Source organism: Colletes gigas, unplaced genomic scaffold (genome assembly GCF_013123115.1).
Source record: "Colletes gigas isolate AHSC1104 unplaced genomic scaffold, ASM1312311v1 Colletes_gigas_Sc00002, whole genome shotgun sequence".
NCBI lineage: Eukaryota > Metazoa > Arthropoda > Insecta > Hymenoptera > Colletidae > Colletes > Colletes gigas.
Genome location: NW_025106631.1, coordinates 3,128,655 through 3,155,775, shown reverse-complemented (window position 1 = coordinate 3,155,775; position 27,121 = coordinate 3,128,655). Strand labels below are relative to the sequence as shown.

General features: G+C 38.0%; 3 protein-coding genes across 8 annotated transcripts in view; 1 reads left to right on the top strand and 2 right to left on the bottom strand.

The window, feature by feature from the left end:
- Positions 1-404, bottom strand: part of LOC122399923 (14-3-3 protein zeta) — a 42,121-nt gene extending 41,717 nt beyond the window's left edge. The window contains exon 1 of one of the 2 annotated variants that reach the window (XM_043401042.1): positions 264-404. The gene's annotated coding sequence lies outside the window, so the exon portion shown is untranslated. The remainder of the gene's footprint in view (positions 1-263) is intronic. The other variant, XM_043401050.1, reaches the window with a different exon arrangement.
- A 556-nt stretch (positions 405-960) lies between these two features.
- On the top strand, positions 961-5,217 carry LOC122399919 (mRNA turnover protein 4 homolog). Its single transcript, XM_043400993.1, has 4 exons — positions 961-1,184; positions 1,337-1,641; positions 1,720-1,956; positions 2,022-5,217. The coding sequence occupies exons 1-4, from the start codon at positions 1,157-1,159 to the stop codon at positions 2,175-2,177; spliced, it is 726 nt and encodes a 241-aa protein (XP_043256928.1). The 5' UTR covers positions 961-1,156; the 3' UTR covers positions 2,178-5,217.
- A 732-nt stretch (positions 5,218-5,949) lies between these two features.
- On the bottom strand, positions 5,950-26,827 carry LOC122399891 (phosphatidate phosphatase LPIN3). 5 transcript variants are annotated; one of them, XR_006259305.1, is made up of 12 exons: positions 26,430-26,826; positions 14,895-15,802; positions 13,423-14,409; positions 13,219-13,352; positions 12,916-13,124; positions 12,393-12,572; positions 11,532-12,065; positions 11,124-11,455; positions 10,549-11,052; positions 10,373-10,476; positions 8,936-9,471; positions 6,493-6,627 (listed from the first exon to the last, which is right to left on the bottom strand). XR_006259305.1 is itself a non-coding variant. In XM_043400966.1 (11 exons), the coding sequence occupies exons 2-11, from the start codon at positions 15,081-15,083 to the stop codon at positions 6,486-6,488; spliced, it is 3,306 nt and encodes a 1,101-aa protein (XP_043256901.1). In that variant the 5' UTR covers positions 15,084-15,802; positions 26,430-26,827; the 3' UTR covers positions 5,950-6,485. The 5 variants fall into 5 exon arrangements, 4 of the variants coding, with proteins under 4 accessions (XP_043256901.1, XP_043256886.1, XP_043256893.1 ...); XM_043400966.1 differs by lacking the exon at positions 8,936-9,471 and having other exon boundaries at positions 5,950-6,627; positions 13,219-13,343; positions 26,430-26,827; XM_043400951.1 differs by lacking the exon at positions 8,936-9,471 and having other exon boundaries at positions 5,950-6,627.
- Between the last annotated feature and the right edge of the window lie 294 nt (positions 26,828-27,121).

Sequence of the window (27,121 nt, the reverse complement as noted above, 5' to 3'; positions counted from 1 at the left end):
ATCGAGCCGATGCCTGGATCGCACAGTAATGCCAAACCGACTTGTTTCGATCGCGAATATTCAAAGAAACCGCAACCCCCCTATATAGGTTATTTCGAGCGATACGAGGAAAGGATCGGCGGATTGCACGGCTACGGGGTTCACACGGCTCGCTGTCGAATACACTTCGTATTAATTGCGACCGATATTCCACGAGACATTGCGTCCAGCTACTTTCTCGGAATACCGCGTTCTTGTACGATTATATCGGAAAAAGGACTCACCTTTGGAGAGTTGTGAAGCGGCCTAGAAAATCGAGGCTTCGGAATTCAACGGCTCCCGTCCACTACGATCTCACAGAATGCACTGGCGCAACGAGCGGAAGCCGCCATCTTGAACTGCGTTCACTTGACGCTTTCCGCTGGTTCGAAAAGCACATTCGCGTTCCCGCCGTTTCTCAAATCTGCACGCACAAATTCACTGATTAAAATTTGAATTATTCGTGCGAAGTACGAATGGGCAAATTATATTCGAACGACGAACAGCATACTAATTTATATTCCTTTTCGGTATTCGGTATGCAATTACACGTACGAATACAAAATACACGGTATCTTGTAATCGTCCATGAATGCCGAATATATTAGCGTTTTATATTCAGTGGCTGAGTAAGCGCGGAATACTTTATTCGATTTCAGTATTCAGTACATTTTAATCTAGATAACGAATAACGAGTATTAATTAAAATTCGAAGACATAACCTTGGACATCGATCCAATGATTTGCTTGATTCCTGAATAATTATTTAGCTTGGAAACTTCGTTCTTCAAATAATAACTATTTATGTAGATTCGCGTACACCGTGCATTTCCAATTAAATTATACATGTATTCGATCCATAGTAATATGTAGATTGAAATAACGGTTATGACGTTGAACGTCAAATTTCGTTCATATTTTCGTAACTTTATTTAAATCGAATTGATAATAATTATACCGTTTGTTTGTTTGAAATGTACGTTGATCAAAGAAAGGAAACGTCAAGAAATTCTACCGGTATTTGGGCGATTGTATGGCGCCATTTTTCTCGAAGCTCTACAGCACATGTTTACTCGACTAATAACTTATTTCATCGATGTACATTTTGGTGTGATTTGTAACATATTGTTGTAACAAAATGCCGAAATCAAAAAGAGATAAAAAAAGTAATGTCATATCATTCCAATCTGTGGTCTTATTGTTCGTTTTTCGTTCGCAAATGCGTACTTTTTCGACTAACCTAAAAGTGTAGTAATATTTAAGATGCAATTAACAATCATGCGAGTTAAATAATTGATAAATATTTTATATTCCACAGTATCTCTTACCAAAACGAGCAAAAAAGGCCTTGCCTTGAAGCAACACATTGTGGAAGATGTTAGAAGTTGCGTTGAGAGATATCATAGGATATTCATTATATCTGTACACAATATGCGTAATAATAAACTGAAAGACTTGAGAGCGGAATGGAAAGATAGCCGGTTTTTCTTTGGCAAGAACAAGGTGATAGCATTGGCTTTGGGCAAATCAAAGGAGAATGAAATTTCAGACGGTCTGCATAAATTGTCAGAGGCATTGAAGGGACAATGCGGTTTGCTTTTTACAAACAGAACTAAAAAAGAAGTGTGTACTTCATTGCCACAGTTTTAGAAATCTATTATAAATACATGTGCTAATCATACTTATTTATTTCTCGTTTAGGTATTAAAATGGATGGAGGAATACGAAGTATTGGAATATGCTAGATCTGGTTTTATTATAGATGAAACCATAACGTTACCCGAAGGACCTATGCCAGATTTTGCGCATAGTTTAGAACCTCATTTAAGACAGCTGGGAATGCCTACTGCTTTGCAAAAGGGTGTGGTAACGCTAATCAAAGAGTATACTGTGTGTAAAAAGGGACAAGCCTTAACTCCTGAACAAGCAAGAATTTTGGTAAATATAACAGTTACTTTTCTCAAGACAATGGAACGAATTCAAATGAATATTTCTCCTTTTAGAAATTACTGGATAAACCATTGGCTACTTTTAAGCTGTCACCATTAGGCATATATTCAAAGAAGAATGGATACAAACAACTTGCTTCTCAAAACGATGCTAAAAAACGTGTAGAACAGATGGATGTAGAAGACACAAAAGAAAACGACAATTCGTGATGTGCATGTTACTGCGTTAAAAAGAATTAACAAATTTGTATATACATAAACATACTTTGTATATCATGTACAAAATATATTATTTTTCACCCTGTATATTTGCTTTGAAAAAAAAAAATACATGAAGTTATTCAATAAATTTATAATTTTGGAAACAACTGATGTAGAATCATAAAGGATCAGGTATTTGCATCTTTTTTGAAAGATTAAAATTATGTCGTGTTTCGTACGTAAAAATCACGTCTTTCGATCATTTCTATAAATATAACCATGACAATACCGGTTTATTTTACGATAATTTGGATAATCGGAGTTTTATGGGTGAGTTACAACGACTGCATTAACCTCTGTTAGTAATACTAATTAAATACGCGCTACCGGTTGAAGATTGAATATTTAAGATTGTCAAGTACTTTTTGGAATGTAAATTTACATCATTCTATGCGTAGACCATATACTATTGGTGTTCGGAACATTCACGGATAAATGGGCGTAAAGTAGCCTTTCAAGTAAATTACGATAAAAGAGGTAGCGCGACGTCCGTCGAGTCGTCGGATCTATCCGACAATGAAGAAACTGTAAAGCGTAATAAGAGACGAAGGTTAAAGTACGAGGTATATTCGATGACACGAATTTGCGTTACGTGAAAGGAAAGCTTCCGGGGTTCCAATAACCCTTTTCCTTCAGGGCACAAGTTTCTCATAACAAATTATCAATCCAGTGAATAGACTGTTATTTATTAAATACGTAACTTAAATTCTCGAATTGATCTATCTACAACGAAACCGAACAACTAAATGGTATAGCCATCTAATGACGAACGGATCGAACTATTACATGCGAAGGCGAGGTAAGTGGATTTGACTGGAGAAGGCCCACCAAATTCACTGAAATTCTTCGTATCAGAATAAGAATCAATAGTCCAAATATAGAAGATCATCAGTTCTATCGGGGGTTTTGTTCTAATTTTCAACAAGTCCCACTCCAGCCTTGTGTCCCTGTGTATATGTTGATCACAACTACTAGATTACATACAAATATTTAATTTAGATCAGACTACAAGCAAATATCGAGATTGTAGAAACTTGTAAGAGCTGCTTATCATTCCGAGTAAGGGCCCAATATGAATGCTCTTTTGCTTGTTCGTACGAAAGAGCTATTAATCATTATGAGAGAATTTTTCAAATGAACATCAGGCATTTGCACTGCCCCTCGATATCTGACAACCAGTGTTACTACAAGGGGTCCCCCATTAGTTGGTGCAGGTGGAATAGGGTGACTTTCCCCTTACCTGTGTGGACTTACGGCTCATTCAACCATCACCAATCCCCATACTAGGGTAGAGATAGCATGAAAGGGACAAATCAATTCACACATATTAACGTCAACGCGTTTTAACGTAGAAGACTTAACTGTAAACTTGTTAATTTAAAAAGCAAGATTCAAGAGTAGTTCGATCCGTTCGGTTATACCATTTCACTATCTTTCTTTTGTAATCATCGAACCAAATGGGACTTGGGGGGCTATTTTTTCTAAAAAGGATTAACATAATCTGTGGATGAAAACGATATTTTTCGTAATTAATTTCGTTGCAGGCTAAAACGCGTTGGCCAAGTAGGACATCGGTAAATGCAATGTAGGGACACGACCGAAGAACTATTTAACCTTTTTTGTCATCATGCAAACGAAAATAAAGTACCAGTAATGCTTGTACATACGTGAAAAAATAAAACGATACTATGTGACGCTGTTACAGGATTTTGGAAGTTTATAACCTAACAATCCCACTAATTTCTTGTTTATTGTTTCGATAGGTACAAGGTATACGATAAATACACATAGGACTTTAGTTATATATAATGATAGACAATAATAATAAACCAATCTCGTAGGTATACGAAAGTCGCCTAAGTATTATGGCACATCACAGAACGTGCAACAATGAAATTTCGAGTTCCATATATTCGGCAAAAAAAGAGAAAAAAATAAAGTACGTGACGTAATATCACATTTCATACGGGATTAAAACGAGTGTTTTCTGTTATTCGAAATAAAAAAACGATCCAAGACTGGCAAATAATCCGAAAAAAAAAACTGTCTCGTACGAATCATCAGAGTGCTGTTTCAACGATCAGAAATATTCTATAAAATTTATTCATTACGTAGAAACACGCTTTCATGTAAAGATGTAATTACTTTTATAAACGTTCATCTAACTAGTCAAGCAATATGCACGTTTATTGCGGGGAAAAAGCATTCGAAATCTTAATCTACGATTTAAATACTGCTAAGGAATATTCAGATTTTTATGTTGATGTAGGTGCTAGGAGCACGTGTTCGAACGCGATTATTTCATTTCACTTATTTACTCGATAAGAATTCACGTCGGTACTTTTCAAGCGTTGCCGGCATGAGAGCGCAGAAAAATTTCTATCGAAAACAAACAAAAGACTATAAACGAAACTATAAATAAATTCGAATTTATTTGTATTAAGTATAATATGATTAACAAAAAGAGATAAAATAATACTAAAAATTAAACATTTGCTAACTTACAAATATCGTTCTACGGTAATTAGAATTGTGTACACTCTTTACAAAATAAGGATTAACGTATTTTTAAATCTTTTGGTAAATCGAACAGAAAAACAGCACGGTTACTATCACTGATTTTTTGTTTTGTTCGTTCCTCGTTCTTTCAAATGAAATCATCGAGAACTCATTTAAAAAAAAAAAAAAGACAAAAATTTCTTGTACCAAGCAAGACGTCGACACATCATATTTAGAGTACGGTATATTTATTGTGCCGTCGAGTAACCTGCATCTAACACTATTTGCATTCTGGTCGAGTGAGCGTCGGAATATCTATGTTCCTTCGTACAATTGTTTACTTCAAGCAACAGAAGCTTTCATACGTATCCATTGACAACCCATTCTGAATACAAATCGCCAACAATCGAAACTCAAAATACCCTTCAACGCTATTCATCTTTGGTCGAACAAAATTGTACTTTCTCACGTTTAAACGATACGAGCTAAAAGATATCATAAGGGGGAGGGGTGGGAGAAAAAAAATTGCATTATTCTCGCTGTTATTGCTGTAACTGTAGTTTTGTAGAGGTAAACAATAGCTTATTCTACTTCACTAAACGTGTACCTTTAGGTGATGCATTTTGAAAGACACAGGCGTTAGAGTGTATGTCGTGAAAACGATAATCCGAGAGCACGATTCACATTGAACAGTGAAGCTTACACACACTGTCTACAAAAAAAACGGGAGTATTCTCGGCATAGGAAACTATACAGAAAGCATCTTCCTCCGTGCGAATCACGAACTCGTCTTTGCACACTGTGATCGACCCGACCGTTTGTCTGACAAGCGTTAATTTGATCGAAATATCACAATACACAAACGATTACATTCTAAGATATGGCAATCTCACAGCACACTAATTAAACAGAGATCTTGTATAAAAATAAATAAGGATTTCTTCAACGAAATATTCGATAAAAATAAACTAAAATAGTTATATAAATTATATTACAAACGTTAGATTACCGTGTGCTAGAGCAGCTACGATCAAAAAGATTCTCAATGTTGCAAAAGTTCATCGATCAATGGACAAGTGTAACACGTCGAGACTGTTTGCTATTGGAGCACGTTCTCTAGCACAACGAATCTATTTGTAAACACAACGATCACAAAATATAATCGACCACTCCATATGCAAACTTATCACCATGTAATTTTTACTCGTCGATATCGAAAATGTTTAACCTTAATCGAGAACGTAAGAGTATCCTATGGAAAAAGAAAAAATTCGCGTACCGTCTCGTAAAGCATAGCACGTAACCGACACACTTTTTGAACCTTTCTTAAGCCTGTAATTACGTATCGAGTTTTTAAGTTAAGGAGGCACGCATCTCGTGCTCTCTGACTGATGTAATTAGACCTTAAAACGAAAATTTAGAGTCGTCGATAATTAACGTTCCTCTCTACTAAGAAAATTGGAATGTACTTAAACGATAGAAGACCGATTACGTCCACGCTATTCGCGAACGGTTTTGAATCGAGGGCAAGAAACGTTGCGCGTACATTATTTATCGTTGTCCGACTCCTGTCGCTAAACCGAACACACCGAATGCGAAAAGCCTACAAATTGCGTTCCAAATATATTAAAAACTCGCACCAGTCAAGAACACTATAGCCGATAATACATGGAGTATAAAAAGTAGTTAAATATGACGATCGTTTTCGTATTACGAACGAAGTATCATTTTGCCCATTAAGCAAAAACACGTTTCCTTTTAGGTAGTTTGACTCTGACTGAGAAGCTCCTCGAGCGACAGCACTGGTTCCCGCCAATACACAAAATGGCTGAACTCATCCGCAGCGTCTTCCCTCCAGGCTGGGAAAAGATGGTCGACTAGGTAGCTCATGTTTGAATATCTGGAAAAAAAAAAACAACGAGAAAGACATCATACAGCCATCGATAGATACTTATATTCGGCGATGAAGGTCGACAAATACAGTGAACAGAGGGCAAATGTCAAACGTTTCGTTTCAGAGTCTAGTATTATTTGAACAATTTTGAATAAATCTGTTACGCGTTTAATTATTTGGATTTAATCATTTTCGTTCCCATTCGCTTGAATAAAAGATCATAAATGAAACGTTGTTTGTTAAGTAAACGAGAGAATGATTCTTCTCGCACGCATGACGTGTAGAATTTTCGTGCAGTATGTGATTTTGATGCGACGCGTGGTACTTGTATTTTTGTGTGAAATGTATAATTTTTGTGCAGTTTGTGTGGTGTTTGTTGCATTTCTGCGTATAATGTGATTTTTGTGTAGTGTTTGTCACGTTTTCGAGCCATTTGTGTAACACCCTGTATGTTTTCGTACCACACAAAAATCACATACAACGCACGATTATGATGTGCAGCGTTGTACACACAGATATACCACACCCACGCGCGTGCGTACGCAAAGGATTATCTTCTCGCTTTACATAACCAATAAAAGTTTTATTCACGAGTCGCGAATAAACTTTTATCCATATAGAAATTCATTGCTGGTTATATGGATGGCGAGTAAAGTTCTATTAGCGACTCGTGGAATAAAAGCGTGCCTAACTCTGGTTACAAAAAGAGAGATTTGCCGTGTGCTCCTTCGTTATTCAAGATACACATTCATCTGATTATTATATCGGTAAAGATTTGGGTCTTGAGATATATGTACGGAATGATCGTTAGGGACTGAGACTACCTGTACCTCCGTCGAGAAAAAAAATCGATGGGATTGCAAGCTTTTTGCGGCCCGGAGGTATTTGATCGTTTGAGCGAAGATTCTGCCCAACAGAAACTTCCATGCAAAGAGTTAACGGTGAAATTTTAGTGTTTTTTATACCTATGTATGCAGGGAACAATTTTAATGGAAGATTCTGGGCCAAAATAAAACGAAAATCAAGATATCAATCTCTTGACTGAGACTTCGTTAAAAAGTTATTAACAATTAAATTAAAAAATTTCAAATCGTTCTGCAAAAATTATTTTCGGTTGCAGGGGTCAATTATAATCATTTTTGGTGATTAGACATACCCCCGAAATCCTACGCGTTTTCGAGAAAAAAAATCGAGTAGCTAGACAAATTCTTCGACGAAAAAAAAAATTTCAAATCGTTCTGGAAAAATTATTTTCGATTGCGGGGGTCAATTATAATCATTTTTGGTGATTATACATACCCCCGAAATCCTACGCATTTTCGAGAAAAAAATTCGAGTAGGTAGACAAATTTTTCGACAAAATTAAAAAATTGCAAATCGTTTCGAAAAAATTATTTTTGATTGTGGGGGTCAGTTACAATCATTTTTGGTGAATAGACACACCCTCGAAATCCTGCACATTTGCGAGAAAAAAATTCGAGAATATGAAATTTTTCGACAAAATTAAAAAATTTTAAATCGTTCTAAAAAAATTATATTTGGTTGCGGGGATCAATTACAAGCATTATTGGTCAATAGACATACCCCCGAAATCCAAACCATTTTCGAGAAAAAAATTCAAGAAAGTATGAAATTCTTCGACAAAATTAAAAAATTTCAAATCATTTTAAAAAAATTATTTTCAGTTGCAGAGATCGATTGCAAACATTTTTGGTGAATAGACATACCCCCGAATTCCTATCCACTTTCGAGAAAAAAATTCGGAACGAGCAGAACATTGAGAGTTAATAACTTTTTAACGAAGCCTCCATTTAGAAATTAGTTTTTTTGATTTTCGTCTTGTTTTGACCTCTAGAATCTTTCATTAAAATTTTTCCCAGGGGTGGTCGTAGACCCTATATATACATATATACATATATGTATACATATAAACACTAAAATTGAAGAATGACTGCTCAGCGAAATTTGGAGAAGCGATAACGTGGGGTTTCTCCATGCGCAAATTTGCAACTTGCATATGTAAATATGTTCGAAGTACTTGGTTGAAAATTCGTGCACAGTCAGAACGGGTAAAAAAAACAATTTTGAAGTACACATCGACACACCCCGGAAGCTCTCATAATTCGAAGATGTTCGATGCGTGTGTTAAATGTATTAAATTCATCAAACGATCTCGAACAAGGTTACGTGGTGATAAATTCATTCCAAATTGCATCATAACACTTAAGGCGATGACAACGTTAGGATCGCTAAAGATGAATGGACCGGTGAAGATGGAAGTGATAAAAAAAGCAACTGTGTAACAAGTGCTTACCCTATAAATTATAAGAAGATAGAAGTTGTTGCACAACCAAATACCTCAAAACATACTAATCGCGACGAACTTAATGGAAATTAGACTTCTAGCTAATTTGTCCACCTTGAAAGACACTGCCATTGGAAAAGTTATCTTTTATCTAAACGTGCAGGTACTACTCTCCCCGTCTCGACGAATCTCATATGGAATATACGTATATACAAGTATATGTGTAAAAATTGTATACGTCACGAGTGCGCGTACTATTTGCCCTAATAATCGACGTACTAGAAAACTAGAAATATTACTAACTCTATATAGAAAATACATTGTACGGAATAATATTCCAGTCATGAGGTAGCAAGTCAACACGTATGAAATTGAGTCCAGTACCAACGGTACTAATGTACAACTATGCAAGTATCGTTCAACGAAACATTATCAGCTGAGCTAATAGAATGAAACAGCTATTATGGTTGTGCCGCCATCAGTAGGTGTTTCGCATGGGCAGTGGCGGGAATAACTCATTGACGATATCGCACTGACACGCGTAGCTGCAATCACAGAAATATCCGACCTATCAGTATCCCTTATTTTCAATCATCAGAGTGTAAATGCGTCTTCCTTTATTCGCTTTCTCGCATAAATTTCATATTTATTCGCTTCTTTGGCGTCAATATTTGCCATTAAAAATGCCAGTTAAGGGGGTAGTCTGAAAGTTTAACAAAAAACAAAAATCGATCTTTTAAATTCTATCTCCTAATAGATTCAGGTCCTAAAACTCGTTGCCCTGGAAAGATTGCGGTGAAATATCATGAAACTTTCAACTTAAATTATTTGTATGTTCGAAGACTGTACGCTGAAACATCGAAGTCGTTTTTTCTGTTTCAAAACGATATTTCTCGGGCATGGCTATGCATGATATAGAAAAAAACGTTTATCTAAAAAGTGAACCAGCATGAACACAAAATATTAATATTATTAAAATAAAGTTCAACAATTAGTTTTCTTAATTTTACAAATCTTGGCTCCGTGATGGTTTACTCGATAGATAAACTAAAAAAATGATGCATGTATATCTCATTAAATTAAATCGCATTACGTATACGTTTGCTAATTTCCATTCCAATCAAATTATTTCTTCGCAGAAAAACAAATTTTAAAATACACTTTTCGGACCAAAATAGCAGACTGCCCTCTTAACAAATTAAATTCTATTCTATCGCGTAACAATGCACTAATGTAGAAACATGCAACAGACTTTAACGTGTTTCAACTTTTTAACATACGCATAAATGATTTCAGTGTCGAGTACAACATAGTAAAATAACACGCAAGTAAATATTTATCTGAACGTTATGTATGCGTGGTCATGTATTCAATTAAATAGTACTAAAGAAATATAAATTAATAGAAAATATGTTAAAACAAATATAAATGTATGCAGTTACTTACGAGGATTGGAATGTCTGTGTCAACTCGTGTTTCAATTCACCTCTGTGGTTTATAGTGAATATCCGCATAGTCGGAATTCCTACGGCTCGATACGCCCAAACATCCTGCAAAAAAATATTGCATCATAATATTTACATATACCAGCATTTTTGTGCTATAATAACTTGAATATTTACGTTAATTCGATTCCCGTAACCAGCGTAGAATGGCTTGGAGCCTTCGGGGAACAATGCTTGAATATCGCTGAGACAGGATATTTTGAATTCCTCGGGTTTCTTCTCTATCACTTCACGATGGAATGCTGAAATCAGACTGGTGGGATTCAAAAGCAACGGTCCTTCGGGCAGCGACAAATCCCCCTGCTTGATGCTCTTCAGATACTCTCTGGTAACTTTGGCCTGTCCAATAGCTCTTGCCGAGAGATACAGCAATTTGTATCCATTATTCTTAATCTTTGTAAACAACTGAGCAACGCCCGATTGGGCCCAGTCTTTGCCAACGATCGGCAGAATATGACCCAACACGTCGGATTTTGTGATAGTACCGTCGATATCGGAGATAACGATCTTGTCGTCCCATCTCCACTTATAAATGTGACATTTGCAACGCGTTGTGCCTTGGTACGCGGTCGTCACGCTAAACACAACTTTGTTAGCACCGTCTTTTAAATTCAGGCTTGCCTGCAAAGAAATGAATCATAAAAAATTCTTTCCCGCCATTGGACGATCATTAGAGAACTACGAGTACTCACTATTTGTACAGACGACAATCTTAAAGTTTTGCGGTATTTCTCCGTGGACTCGTAATACGATCTCCTTTCTTTGGGTATCTTAACTCCTTGCGATTTGTTTTGATTATTATCAGAATCCTCGCTGCCGCTGTAGCCCTCGCCCTCTTTATCGCGGGTTTTGTCAGTCTTGGCGATATCCGTTATTAACGTTGTACATTGTTCTGCAGTCTTGGCCTCGGAGGGTATAGACTCAATATTCTGATCAGTCTTTGCGTCCCTGTTTGAAATTTCGTCGACCGAAGCGCCCTCTTTCTCGATCAGTTGCTCCGAAGATTGCATATTGACTCCGTCGGCTACCCACGCATAAAATAACGAGAATTGTAGACAAGTAAACAATTTAAAAAGTGTGACGTCTTTTTAAGTACTTACTTTGACTAAGTTCCTGAGATTTTTTAGGCGGTTGCGTGGAACGTCTCCACGAAAACCATGAACTGTAACCGCTGCGAATTTCAGTCTTCCCACTGTTGTCCTGCTTCTTATCCTGATGCATTGGTAACGGCATGCATTGCGCGTACAGATTCTCTACCGTACTTTGCGGCAAATGTCTTTGAAAAACCGCATAGGTCATCACGATCGGGCAAGCGGTAGCCCAATTGTAAAATTTGTCATTGATCTTTACAACTAAATTTGGATTCTCGTATAATTTCGGGTCCGAGCAAATGTCCTCGAAATGTAGCAAATTCTGATGAAAAGCTTCTTTGGCCGGACCGTTCTCGGAATCTAAACCACCGCACAGGGATAAACTAATGTCCATGTTGTTGTCGAATATAGAATGCTTTGGTTCCTCAAAGTCGCTGTCCAACGATTTTGGCCCACCGATAACTTCCTCGACGCTGTTTGGACTTTGCGGTAAACTGGGTCCGTTACCTGATTCTGTGTCCTCCTCGTCCATCCCTTTACCATCTAGGAAGACAGAAATTCATCACTTCGATTCACAGGTTTTATGTACGTCACGCAACAACCACATTTTCACATATTATCGTCAGTTTAACGATTAGTACACGTTACAATAGTAATTCTTATACGTTATAAACGTTTCAATAAAATGAGAAAGCAGTAATATTTAAATGTTTAGTTGTTTTTAGTAATGCAGTATGTAAACACATCGGAGATTAATGTTAATTAAGCTTACAGTAAATATAATAAAATAAGATGAATAAGCAGTTAACCCATCCGCTAATACATAAAAATCTTTCATACGGCAATGCAACAGCGAATTTTGTTTTGTACCTTTAACCGCTGTTGGATCTCTGTGAGAAGAGGGGAAATAAAGAGCCGCAACGTCGGGGTCCAGTTCGTCGGCATTAATGTCACTGAGGTAAATTCCCTCGGATTCTGGATTGTGTCTTACACGAGAGGTCTTCTTCATAAACGAGAACATACCACTGAGCATTGACCGATGTGCCTCTGCTACCATTGAAAAAGCAGTTGGCAAAATGTTAGTCTAAAGCGTATGACACAATGCTCACTGGGATGAAAAGATTCCACAATGCAATGTTATTACTATCGACGTCGTGTATGCGTGTGTACTTGTATACCTGTCGTCTGCCTCTGTGTGTGTGTGTATGTGTGTGTAATGATAAGAAAGTGATGGTTAATTTAAAAATACACAAAACGAAAATTTATATAATATGAATTAATTTATATGCATAAACATCTACCCAAATATTTCTTTAACGTACAAGAATTTCAGTTGAACCAAAAATGAAAGTTTTGAATCGTAGATAGATAAGAGAAAAAATAATCTACTAACTATTGTTTGGCTGGTTTACGGCGATCGATGAATTCAACGAATTTCTATGGGACACGTGTGTTGCGTCCAGAGGTAGACTCGGCAGTTCACCCCATCTCCAGCTCTGCTGATGCCCTTTGTCTTCTCCTTCCGTGCCTTCTTGAGTGATTTTGCGCATTTCGAACTCTGTGTCAGACTGAACGGGTGAACATGGCCTGGAATCCTGATTCCTGTTAAACGCGATGATAGCAGAACAGTGCAATAATTAATTTTACGTGTGAATTTAGTTTTGTCAGTAATGTGAATATATTTAAATCGACTTACTTTGTCACTTCGGTATCACTGAAGAAATGGAAGTCCGTTTCAGGACGTTTCTCTGTCGTTTCCTGCACAGATGTCATAGGTTCGGCAGAATCGTTATTCTCCAATTCTGTGGTCGGATTTGGTCCCTTTAACATCTTTGATAAATATACATATATCAATAAGCAAACACCGCAATATTTAATTTTTTAAACGTTTACAACTTACAGATTCGCTGAGAGATTCGTCGGCAACAGCCGTGTCGTTTTCGCTCATTTCCGTTTGGCTACTGCTACCGTTGCTAGTTCTTCTTTGAGATCCCTTTTTCTTCATAATGCTCCTCCTCTTACGTTTTCTCTTCGTCAAATTGGTATTCTTGTTTTCCTCGACACTCTCGTTCTTTGAATTCTTTTTACACAACGACGAGTTCGACTCGTCGCTCGATTTTTTCTTCCCGTTACTTTTCTCGTCATCCGTGATCGGTCTGAAGTCATTGTTTACCACGCTAATTTTACGAATTCTGTCAGACGAAGTCACGGCTATGAACAATTTAGGCGTCGACGCAGCTGTATGTGTTTCATCGTCATTTATACCATCCATATCGAATATCTCTTCTTCGGGTTTCAAGGAGTCCCGTTTCTCGTCTTCTTTTATCTTCCAATCGCTCAACAACGCTTTCTCGAACTTGTGTCTTTGCTCCGCAGGCAATTCAGGGAAATTTTCTTTGAACAACTTTTCCTTGTCCTCTGTTTTCAGAGCTGAATATTGTTCACGAATCATTTGTTGCTTCTGCAAAGTGGATATATTAGCAAAATGTTCTCTGAACATTTCGTCCCTTTCCTCCACGGTCAAAGAAGCTATTTGCAGCCACTTCTTTCGATGTTCCGCCGGCAGGTCAGAAAACTGCTCGGTTAAGAAATTTTCCCTTTGATTGGGCGGCAGAGCAGACATCTGTTCCCATTTTTCTTTTTCAATGGACAGAACAGACTCTATGAGAATTTTGTCTCTTTGTTCCTTGGGGAGATCGGAGATAATGTTGAACCTAGATGGTGGAAAACAGTTGTCGTCTGGAATGGGCGAACAAGCCAAATGAGGTGGAATTTCTGTGTCTGTCGGAGAACCATCGGAGCTGACTTCTTCTACGAAGAAAGCTTCTCCGGAGTCTCCCAGTTTCATGTGAATTTGTCTCGGTTCTCCATTTATTTCTATGTCCACCTGCAAAAGAGGAATAGATCTGGTGAATCATGTGCTTTTATCTCAAATAAAATGCTAATATATAAAAGTTTCAATTTAATATCTCTTCAAGATCACTCTTGCTATATCACCTTCTGTGTACAAAACTATATGCAACGCATGCATAGGCCGGTGAATGTAGTTAACAACTCCATTGACTTTTTTTATGCTCGTCCCACCCATTCAAAAGATCCTTATATTCATTAATATGTTCAAATAACCTTGCGACGTAACTGTACTATAGTCCCCTATAAACACTATTTACCTCTTGTTATTCTAAATAACGAGGCTCGGACCCATCAATAATGAAATCAAATATCGAGAACTGTAACTCGGAGAAAGAGAAATCGAGAATGTATCTTTCGAAAATTAAAATACACGGATATTCCCGCTTCGAAAGTAAACACACGGGGTACGAATCTTTATCGCGAACGAACCGTAGAAAACGTGCAAACGCATAAACTCACCACTTTTTCCCTGGAACGAAGCACGCCAAGTTTCCCGAAACGTACGTGGAAGGGCGAACAAGTGAAAGATCCATCCGGTTGTTCGACGACGACGACGTCGATAGCGCCGGTGAGCGTCGCCGCGTTGATCTCATTGTAAAAGTCGCGAAAATTGCTAATGAATTTGCCGATGTAGTTCATGCTGTACATCTTTCGATCAATGTTATGGTCAAAGCCACTCTTGATGCGAATTTCTAGTGAAATGGTTTCACCGCGTTTAGTCAACCGACGTGTCTTCGAGATGCTTCGAAGTTACGAAGGTACGTGGATCTTTAGAGGGCTTCTACGATGGTAGACGCACTGTCCGACGTAAATTCCGTTCCGAGATTTACCTAACCATGCCGAGACAACGGTTGTCGCTGACATTCACGAAACTCACGAGACGCGACGATACCTGGCCGTGACGAACCGGAGAGCCACGATCAACGCCGAAACCGTGATTTGACGGTTACGCGACGGGAACCGATACTGCGTCACTGACCCCCGAGAGCAGACGTTTCGGAACTGTCAAGGATTCAAAGCCGGGTAAATACGTCGATCGAGTACAGAGAACAATCGCGTTTATCGCGCGGGTTGTCCGCCGTGAGGCATAATTTAAAGCTGCGAGTTCAAGGTCGAAGGACAGGCGAAGCAATATCCCTCTCGAGAAGGATAAATACGTGATATAAACCGCACGCGAATCCTTTGTTCTTCGACGGTTCGTCGAGAAATCCGCACGACCACTAGCAGACGGTAGTCGCAGTTGACGTTACGAGGATCACGTGCCTCGCCTTAGCCAATCCGAGCGCCGATACGCGTCGGTCAATAAGACCCTCTGGCCACGTGACGAGACTCGTTATTTACCGCGTTCTTTGAATCGCACTTCGGACCTGCAACAGAGAATGACAGTCGTTAGTCACCGACACTAATTTTATTCGACTAAACACTTATCGCACTACGCATACACAGTACAAAGCGTGACCATTGGCACGTAGCAATTCTACAAATAAAACCACTTGGAGGTATAAACAAAGTTATCGTAGACTTTGGTTCTTATCATAACTTAATGATATATTAATATACAAATAAGTAAATTGTTTTTCATAATTTAACAATATACGTATTTTATAATATAACATTTATTTTTTCTAGAATACGAGACAAAGTTATATTATGATGAAAATCGAATGTTTGCGATGATTATTTTTTTTTTTATGTTGACGACTAGTTTTATTCGGAGAATTGTTCCGTGCCAATACACTTATGCTCGGCACTGTACTTCTTTGACCGCTATAACCGAAGACGTGTCTCTCGGTCGTAAATACCGCCATACCGCTCGATGACGCAGCCCTTCCGTCTCTAAACGTTCTCGAACGTTTCGTCGATAACGGCGGACTAGAAGTTTCGACGTGAATCCAATTTTCGGCTGGTGTCAAAGCCGCGGATCGCGATGCACGCGAAATCCTACAACCGCGAAGTTAAAACGAGGCTTAATGTTATGTAAGCCCTTACGCTGCTCGTTTCGCGTTAGCAAATCAAGAGATAAAACGGGTTTGCGTTCCGTCGATGCGTTTGTCATACTTTTCAATAAATTGACCGTTGAACCCGGCAGAAAAAAAATCCGTCGTGTGCACAAGCGTGGATTAACGCAAGATTTACAGAACCCATTGACGGATTTTCACGCAGTAACGGAACAAAGGAAACGTTATTTAGCGATATTATTAAATAGAATAGACGATATCAATATCAAAGTACTTAATGAGGTGTATTGAGAGGTATCACTAATATCACAGCTCTGGTACTTGATATCAAATTCCCGATACCGACGATTACAGAATTATTACCACATTGTACCGAGTAAACACCGATATTATCGTCTATACAGGGTGTTCGGACTCTCCTGGGAAAAATTTTAATGGGAGATTGCAGAGGTCAAAATAAGATGAAAATCCAGAATATTCATTTCTTGATTAAGGCTTTGTTAAAAAGTTATTAACAATTAAATTCAAAAATTTCAAATCGTTCTGGAAAAATTATTTTCGGTTGCAGGGGTCAATTATAATAATTTTTGGTGATTAGACATACCCCCGGAATCCTACGCATTTTCGAAAAAAAAATTCGAGTAAGACAAATTTTTCGACAAAATTAAAAAATTGCAAATCGTACTAAAAAAATTATTTTTGATTGCGGGGGTCAGTTACAATCATTTTTGGTGATTAGACGTACCCCCGAAATCCTATGCATTTTCGAAAAAAAAATTAAAATAGACAAATTTTTCGACGAAAAAAAAAATCTCAAATTGTTCTAAAAAAATTATTTTCGGTTGCGGGGGGCAATTACGATCATTTTTGGTCATTACACACACCCCCGAAATCCTACCCACTTTCTAGAAAAAAATTCGAGAAAGTGTGAAATTTTTCGACGGAAAAAAAAAATTTCAAATCGTTTTGGAAAAATTATTTTCGGTTCCTGGGGTCAATTACAATAATTTTTGGTGAATAGACATATCCCCGAAATCTTGCCCATTTTCGAGAAAAAAATTCAGTACAAACGAAACTTTAAACGTTAATAACTTTTTAACGAACCATCAACTTTTTTTCAAAAATTTTTCCCAGGCGTGGCCGAACACCCTGTATATATAACAAAGTGAGAAACAAAGTGCAATCAGTATGAAGTAAACAAGTGCAAAAAAACAGATATCATTTCGAGAAATTATCATTGAAATTGCGAAAATATGAAAGATTTTACTTTTGTTCGATACTACAGGCGGTATCACGTTTGAAACGGTTGTTTATACCAATTTTATTGTTTCGGACGGTCTCAGGAGCAACACTTTCTCAAAGCTTGCGTAAAAGAGAAGGTTCGTGTACGAGCGAACACGTAAGCCTCAGGGACAAGAAATATATAGTTCTAGACCGTTCCTTAATCGTTTACGCAAACTATGTCGAAGCATTTGGAAACTATTCCCAACCAATCCATTCATCATGGAACATTGCAGAAATATTGCAAGAATATTTTTATGTTTAGAAATATTTGTTGATTTATGGTTCAGATGTCGCTGCAGCCTGTCAATGCTAGCCCCTGTTGCGCTAACCTTTCAAACGTTGCACAAAGATTTCCAAAATATTCCAGAAATAGATTTCTATTTCTATTTCTATCTATATATTAACAATGCATGTCTTACAATAGACGTAAGCTACTGCATCTATGTCACGACGTCAGAAAATTTATTGTTTGCTTTTCCCTGTGAACATTCGTTAGGAAGTTCTAACAAATTGACTAGAAAATCTGACAAATTGCTACAACCATTGGCACGACAATACGGAGACTATTTTCAAACCGTTTTCAGTAAATAACATTTTTAATTCGATCTATTCTCCTGACCCAAACCTAACCCTAATTTACCGATGCAGTTATCGCAATCGCGACATCTCGTTTGGATATTGGTAAATAAGTGTGACGAGCGTATGAGTCATAGGACTCGTCACTCGTGCTCGGCTTTTTCCTCAACCATTTGCTTGTAACAACAACGGAATACACCTACGTACATGTGTAACATTCAATGTAAAGAGAACGGGCGAAGGGCGCCAAAATATCTAGACACGGCCTTGGTTGTAATATCGCTGTAACAGAAGTGTAACTGCAATATTCCCGCAATGCACCGTGTTGTGTCGAACACATTTTTCCGAATGCATAATGCAGAAGGTTGCTGTGTTGATTTGTTACATAAACATGTACGTATTAATCGAAGAACGTGCAAAAATTTGATTCGTAGGTTCGTTTCGTTGCAACGACGATAATAAAGTGTGGAAAGGAGGAGATTCGTGAAAATCGCATGCATTATTTTCGAACGCTTGTATTTCGGCCAAACGATCGTATTTTATCGCGAGAAATCGACGCCGATAATTTCGGCCAAATTTAAAACGAAAGGCAGCGTCGATTATTCGTTCAAATTCTCGAGATAGATGTCACGTACGGTACGATTTAATATTACGTAACCAGGCAAATCGTTCGTAAACTCCCTAGACGGGCGAGACTGACTGTTGGACGAATTTCAAGAAATTCAGCCCGTCGGTATTCTCCCAAGATTACATGGAATTTTTCCGCGTGACGTTCTCGTACGCCGTCTCTTTCTTTCGCGTGCTTTTTCTCTCGTCGACATTGAGAGGACCCAGGTGTAAATATTGTTAACGCTGACAGTTCGATCGTCGACAATCGACATCGTTAATTGTGACGCAATTCAACTAACTTCGAAGTTACGAAACAGTATCGACGTTCGGGAGTGTTTTTGCACGCTCGATGTCTGCGTACCGAGGATGGGAAATGGAGGGAAGGTTAGGTTTTCAATTTTGGCACACTACGGTGACACTGATTGTTCATAAACAACTGTCCGATCGCTAAGTGGGCTCGAGTCGAGTCACGGTCGTTTATGCCTTCTTGTAAAACGCAAAGGTTGCGTGAAACATTTGACAAGCGGTTCAGGGAGAAGGAGAAGCAGCTGTTTCCGGGAAGAAACAGGCGTCCTTTTGTGCCAACCGTTCCGATGAACGATTCGCTCGCTCGACTCCCTGAAACGACCGTCGTGTGTCCCCGGTGCTCGCCTGAGGAATCACGAGTCGGTGGCTCCGCGTCCGCCTATATCCATTGCACGCGATATCCGAAGCACGGAATGCAAACTGCCTTGTTAAAAATTGCAGCGCCCCACGCGTTCTAGGGCCAAACTAATACCGATAACTATAATACAATAGAAATGACGAGTCTACGCTTGGACGATACCTCCGCGTTCGTTCTTTTCTCTTTGATAGCTCTCTTTTCTCACGTTTCTTCGATGGACGACTTTCACGAAAGTCACGAAATGTTATTGGCGCGTGCAAGCCGTGACCTCTCCCCTTTCTTCGTTGCCACGAAGCTTATCTCGCTAACCACGCTTATGCAATCACGGCTGTATCGAAACTAAGAGCGATTCTACGAATCGGCCACCTACATTTTATTGTAAAAGTTAATGTTATTACGCTATTTTATTATTTAAAGATAACCGATAATAGGTCAAAAACGTTTATAAATAGCGTGTCCTCGAGCTACGCAAATTCATAGATACACGACTGTGTTCCCCACATATGTTTTTATATATTTTATCTATGTACTCACGCATGGAAGAAAGTTTGATTTTCTTCGATGCTTTTTTTAACGACAGTGTCGTACGAATCGATTTCGATTTACTTTTGTAACGAAAATTGTATATTAAGCGTGTTGTAAGGTGACAGAAAGATTTTAGACGGAATCGCGAGTGGCGGTGGGTCAGACATTTATCTCTCCACGGTATAACTGATCTGCACAAAAAATGTGTCTCTAATTTAAATAACAAGCTACTTTACAGCGGACTTTGCTCGCGATTAAGCGTAAAACGAATCTACATGAACGAAATCACTGGCAAAAGTTAATCGTATAATAAATAACTACGTCTGTAGTCCATATTAGTAATTTTCGTCGTACTGTATTGCTTTTAAACGCCATTACGTGATCTCGTTCGCGATCGATGAACGATGACCGTTGATCGGCAAACGCCCGGCATATTATGAGCAGCGTTTCTCTAATTGGGGCCCGCGAACGCATTAGTGGGGGGTCTGAGTTCTCAGAAGAAAGAAAACATTAGATACATTATACAATAAAATTTATACTTCCTGTAATATTTTATTTTTATTATTTTAGAAGGTGACAAAATTTTTGTAAACAGGTTTAAATCATATTAAATACGTTAATTGTTTTGCAAGTGGTTGAACAAGAATATTTCTTTACCGAATCCACAAATACACGAAATTTAAGAAACTTCTTCAGGACTTGGACTCGAAGCTATCGACAGATTGATTGTATTACTCAGCGTTAGAGAGTGACTAGCGACATTTCACGTTCGTGGGATGAAAATTAGTCGCGTGCGAAACATTGTACGTAACACGGTGAACGTGTAAATAATTAAATAAATATACTCCTTTGCGAACTTAACGGCTTCCGGCTTCGAAGCCTTTCGCAACGTAATCGAGCGCGTCGCTAAAATGCCAACGCTGAAGAGGCTTGTTGGAAAATAAAAAATATAGTTTGACTTAGCTATAAAGAGCATCTATGCTCATATCAGTTCAAAATATTTATTTAAACGAATAATAACACTCTTGTTGCAGAAGTTATAACAAGCTAAAATTAATTTTAAGTCACTACATTTTTAAAATATAAATCTTGAATAGACACATCAATTGTAAGATTCATAAATAAAAAATTATATTTTTATCATCGTTACGCAACAGCTGAGGTCAAGACTAAACCACTGATCCCTGATAACATTACTTTTGCGTGACCTTTTGTAATTTATGGCATAACTACAATAAAGAGATAAATAACAAACATTTATTTTAATAAATTTCCAATATAACATCCATCAACTTCTGTACGGGGTGTTCGGCCAACCGTGGGAAAAATTTTAATGGGAGATTCTGGAGGCCAAAATAAGACGAAAATCAAGAATACAAATTTGTTGATGGAGGCTTCGTTAAAAAGTTATTAACAATTAAATTCAAACATTTCAAATCGTTCTGGAAAAATTATTTTCGGTTGCGGGGGTCAATTACGATCATTTTTGGTGAATACACATACCCTCGAAATCCTACCCACTTTCGAGAAAAAAATTCGAGAAGGTGAGATATTTTTCGACGGAAAAAAAAAATTTCTAATCGTTTAAAAAAAATTATTATCGGCTGCGGGGGTTAATTACAATCATTTTTGGTGAATACACATACCCCCAAAATACTACGCATTTTCGAGAAAAAAATTCCTTACCGAAAATCTAATTAAGTGCCTAAATTTTTGGACGAAAAAAAAAAATTTCCAATCGTTCTGAAAAAATTATTTTCGATTGCGGGGGTCAATTACATTCATTTTTGGTGAATAGACATACCCCCGAAATTTTAACCACTTTGGAGAAAAAAATTCGGGAAGTTATGAAATTTTTCAACGAAAAAAATATTTTAAAAATTATACTGGAAAAATTATTTTCGGTTGCGGGGGTCAATTACGATCATTTTTGTTGAATAGACATAACCCCGAAATCCTGCGCATTTTTGAGAAAAGAATTCAAAACGTGCGGAACTTTAAACGTTAATAACTTTTTAAAGAAACCTCCATCAACAAATTGGTATTCTTGCTTTTCGTCTTATTTTGGCCTCTAGAATCCCCCATTAAAATTTTTCCCAAGCAACGTGAATATAACGTACATCATTTTACAGCAACAAATTCATAGCTATCGAAAAATGGCGGAAACGAATCAGATATTGTTAATACTCGTCCATCGGTAACTAATTAGTAATCTGATACACCTACGGTATTGGAGATAAGGTATGCTGGAATTGACCAATTCCAGAAGAGTTTCCATCGATTATTATTTAAATAAATTTAAGAAACTATACGAAACGACGATTATTCTTCGAATACCTCGAGTAACTTCAATCCGATGAGCAACTGCTGCCTGTTACAACAGGTTACGACGCGCGTTTATGTAATACCAGTTTGACGGTTAATAGCATACGAAATGGCTGTTCAAACGCGTTCCGCGAATAGTGCAAAACCAGCTAGCGAAAGTAAACCGTTGGTAAACGCGAACTATGTTGGTCGTTCCTTTCCGTTTGAAACCTCGTCGACCTCTCGTTGCAAGAAGAAATCGTATCTTGAGTCTCAAATCAAAGACCGAATGTTATTCAATATTGATACCTCTTAATTATTCAAGTAAATACATAAATAATAAATGTAATATAATTAACAAAATTTCTACTGTCCGACTATAAAAGTGCTGTATTAATTATGTCCGCGTTAAATTTTTATTTGTCACCGTAAATTTTGTACAAAATTGTGCTTCTGCTCGTTAATTAATGGAAATAAATGAAACGTAAGGCCCCAGACTGCGTGACGACGCGGCCGATTAGAACGCGCACGAAACTAGAGAAATATCGTCGTTTCACCTTCGACGGAATCATGACGTGGCATTAATCGGCAAAAATTGCGCCGGTTTCTTTTTCGCGCTAAGAATGATCGTTCGAATTCGCGGGGAGAAAGGAATATTACACGAGCTGCAGACGTTCGTTTTCAGGAAGAACCTTCTGCAAAAAAAAGAACTGTTAGACGATGAGCCGTCTGTTGTTATTCAACCTTTAGTTTGCACAACTTGAGTCATCGAAGGACTTCTTTTTCCATCAGACAGTCGGAATCTTTGCTTTTGCTTTTTATTCGAATTGTAAAGAATTTATTAATTAAAATATTCCCTCTGTAAATTTTACATAATTCTTATTATTGTCAAATTTAATTCTCTGTACCAGTAAACCAACCGTTTATGAGTTTCTTGCTCTTATTCGAACGACACAGTCGAGAATAGACTTATAGCGAACGTTGACGGACATTAAACGTCTAATGCGATCCTGTGTTTACTTTCGAACTGTTATTTCGCGCAAATGTGCTCGTTGTAACGCGGTGGTCGAAAGCCGGCTTTCTTGCCACGTGCGCGAGGTATACTAATTAATTGGTAATTTATTACGCAGCAGTCGAGGTCGGGAATAACGGATGACTCATGGAATGCCGAGAGTTCGATGCACACTGAGCAGCAAAAAAGTTTTCGTGATGTCACAGATAACGATCGTATGGAATATATTAAAATTTATAATTAGTTCTGATATAGAAGTAATTTTATGATATAGTTTTTTCAATTTCGACACACTACTTTCCACAAGAACTCTCCTCCAATTGTATTCGCCTTATCGTTAACTATTAAATAAGGTACAAATAACTTGTCGATAATCGCCAGCAACATCTCTACAACAAAGAAATGTTTTTTCAATTTTGACACACTATTTTCCACAAGAACTCTTCAATTGTATTCGTCTTATCGTTAACTATTAAATAAGGTACAAATAACTTGTCGATAATCGCCAGCGACATCACTACAACGGTGAAACGTTATCACTAATAAACCCGAAGAAATGTTTTTTTACTTTATGTGTACAATGATTCAACGATCACGACTGACATCGATATTTATAAATTTACTTTCTTCGATAAGATTTTGCCCTGTGACCAATCGAGAAACCAGATTACCCAACGTTCTAGTAAACACTTGACTCACCGGGCCGCGAACGATCCTAACCTAAAACTCGAGGAGTTGAGAATCGTCGGGCTCTCGCGGTTAAAATTGTCATCCCGCGGAAACAGAGATTGCATAGATGACGGCGCCGTGATCGATAAACGCACGACCCCGAACGTCCACGCAAATCCAATTTTGGAACGGCCGTGTCATTTCTATAACGGGTGGACAAACTCTTCGTCGATTAACGGCCAAAACAAGAACGCGGCGTTCGTCCGGTGATTAATGGGTACGGCGAGAAAATATCCGGGTTCTACAATGCTTGGCCCCAGCCCAGGATAATTCCTCGAGCGTGGACTTGACATTGAACTTCCCGAATTACTTCTTTTCTCAACTTTTGTCTTCAAGTCGATCCGAACAATCCCTTAATTTTTAAATATTCATTTAATTTTAATTGACAATTAAAATATTCTAGACGACTCAACGTTCAACTTATACAGTGTGTTTGGCCCTGGGAAAAATTTGAATGGGAGATTGTAGAGGTTAAATTAAGACTAAAATCAAGAATATTAATTTCTTGATTAAGGCTTCGTTAAAAAGTTATTAACAATTAAATTCAAAAATTTCAAATCGTTCTAAAAAAATTATTATTAGCTAGGAGAGTTAATTACAATCATTTTTGGTGAATAGACATACCCTCGAAATCCTATCCATTTTCTAGAAAAAAATTCGAGAAAATGTGAAATTTTCAGCGAAATTAAAAAATTTCAAATCGTTCTAAAAAAATTATTATTAGCTAGGAGAGTTAATTAGAATCATTTTTGGTGAATAGACCTACCCCCGAAATCCTACCCACTTTCTAGAAAAAAATTCGAGAAAATGTGAAATTTTCAGCGAAATTAAAAAATTTCAAATCGTTCTAAAAAAATTATTATTAGCTAGGAGAGTTAATTACAATCATTTTTGGTGAATAGACCTACCCCCGAAATCCTACCCACTTTCTACAAAAAAATTCAAGAAACTGTGAAATTTTTCGACGAAAAAAAAATTGTTCAAATCATTCTAAAAAAATTATTTTCAGTTGCGGGGGTTAATTACAATCATTTTTAGTCATTACACATACCCCCGAAATCCTGCGCATTTTCGAGAAAAAAATTCAGTACGAGGGGAACATTAAACGTTAATAACTTTTTAACAAAGCCTCTATTAACAAATTGATATTCTTGATTTTTGTCTTATTTTAGCCTCTAGAATCTCCCATTTAAATTTTTTCCAGGGTTGTCTGAACACCCTGTATATTACTTATTTAAATATTTCAATTACATACGTACATACGTGTTCTCAATACTCTTACATCATATCATGAAAAACTATGTTCAACGGTGACTGAATCACGAGAAGATAAAGAAAGAAATATATATAGTTAGTCGTTTAGTAATTAGTGTTTTTCTGTTTTCTCACATTCGTCGATTCGTGGAAGAATACTCGATGCTCAGTGATCGTCGACGGTAATCTTCGATTCGAAACAAAACAGACGAGAAATTTCGATGTACGCGCAACGACGGCCTTGAGCTTCGCCCGAGCCAATGCTTTCGACAAAAATAAGATCAAAGGAGAGAAAACATCTAGATGAGTTTTACGGAACTGGTGACAACCAGTGCTCGCGCGCGAAGACTGGCAACTAAATTATGCAACCGCCTTTCGCGTATTCTGCCTCGAAACCGGAAGTTCTGGCGCGGTCATTCGCAGGAAGATTCCGTTTACGGATTTACGGCTCTGCCAATTTCAATTTACCTTAAAGCTACGGACGAATAAAAATGTGTAAAATGCTTTCAACTCTTTGTACTCTAACGTTGCTGTTACAGAACAAGAAAGTTGTTTTTTTGTCATTTTATTCCTCAATTAAGTATACTATAATTGTAGTTATATGTAACATTGCTAAGTAGCTACAACAAAGACTGATCAAAGGTTGCTATCGTTGAGGCCTGACATCTACACTTGGATGATGTGACGCACAGTGTTAGGACCGTTGCCACGACGATTATAAATTACGTGCAACTTACGAACGTTCTGAAAAACGAGAAATGTCCTTAAAAGTAATTGAAGCGTCAGGCGCTGATATGTTTAGATCCGTCACTGTGTCAAGAGCACAGAGAACCCCGGAACCGGCGTGCACAAGCTCGCGTATAGTAGAATAGGAAAATAGTCTCGGTGGTGGCGTTGCCAATTGGGAAGTATTTCGCAATGCATCGTTGCAATACGCGTGCAGCCGGAGACGTACGCGCGTGCTTGTTCCCGCTCTATGTTCTCATTCATAAACACCAACCGTCATTCATGCGCGAAACGACGATCGACGGAAAGAGAAAGAGAGACCACCGATCGCCTCCACGCTGATTCTTACTCACCGAATCGAGATCTCGAAACAACTCTCCCCCGCAGTCAGGAGACAGTCGACGATCCGTGGACCGCCGTGACGATTCCACGCTCGGCACACGACGTTGGGTAAAAATAAAGTTCGAGTTAACACGCGTCAGCCGAGGAACGAGAGAGGATCCTGATGCACCACTGATACGCCGTTCCGTATACTGGAACGACCAAAGTTTTCGAAATATTTTCCGTTACAGCGGAGAAAGAGGTTCGCGTGCTGGCGCAAATCCGCTCTGCACGAGCAACCGAGTCGAACTGAGCCACCGACGCGAGAACCGCCGAGATACATACACAGTTATCGTGCTCGCAGCGCGCGTGAACTATGCTCACCGATATACAGTGGCGAACAAAAGTAGTACCAGCACAGTCGTGACATTTATCATAATACAGCGGTCTACGGTTTGGTTTCACTAAAATCTACACGGTTCGGTTTTCACGATTTATCCCCACCATTAACCCCCCACCAACGATTTTCACCCGGTAACGAAAGAGAGAGAAACAAGGCTCGCAAGCAATATATCAAAATATTATGAAACTTGATGGAGCAACATATATAAATATAAATAAATAAGTGAAACTATACGTAGCGAATGTAATGATAAACTGCAAAATAAAAAGTGGAATATAACAATTAGAGCACGAATAGTTAACTATAATTGTGTAACTGCCT

What these genes read in the sequence shown, in the direction of transcription:
- LOC122399891 (XM_043400951.1), bottom strand. Translation starts at nt 15,083, where the DNA reads ATGTACAGCATGAACTACATCGGCAAATTCATTAGCAATTTTCGCGAC. An exon ending in ACGAATCTCTCAGCGAATCT is followed by an intron (nt 13,353 to 13,422) that starts GTAAGTTGTAAA and finishes TATTTATCAAAG; the next exon opens with ATGTTAAAGGGACCAAATCC. An exon ending in AGATCCAACAGCGGTTAAAG is followed by an intron (nt 12,066 to 12,392) that starts GTACAAAACAAA and finishes CTGTCTTCCTAG; the next exon opens with ATGGTAAAGGGATGGACGAG.
- LOC122399919 (XM_043400993.1), top strand. Translation starts at nt 1,157, where the DNA reads ATGCCGAAATCAAAAAGAGATAAAAAAA. An exon ending in ATCAAAAAGAGATAAAAAAA is followed by an intron (nt 1,185 to 1,336) that starts GTAATGTCATAT and finishes TATATTCCACAG; the next exon opens with TATCTCTTACCAAAACGAGC. An exon ending in CAAACAGAACTAAAAAAGAA is followed by an intron (nt 1,642 to 1,719) that starts GTGTGTACTTCA and finishes TTTCTCGTTTAG; the next exon opens with GTATTAAAATGGATGGAGGA.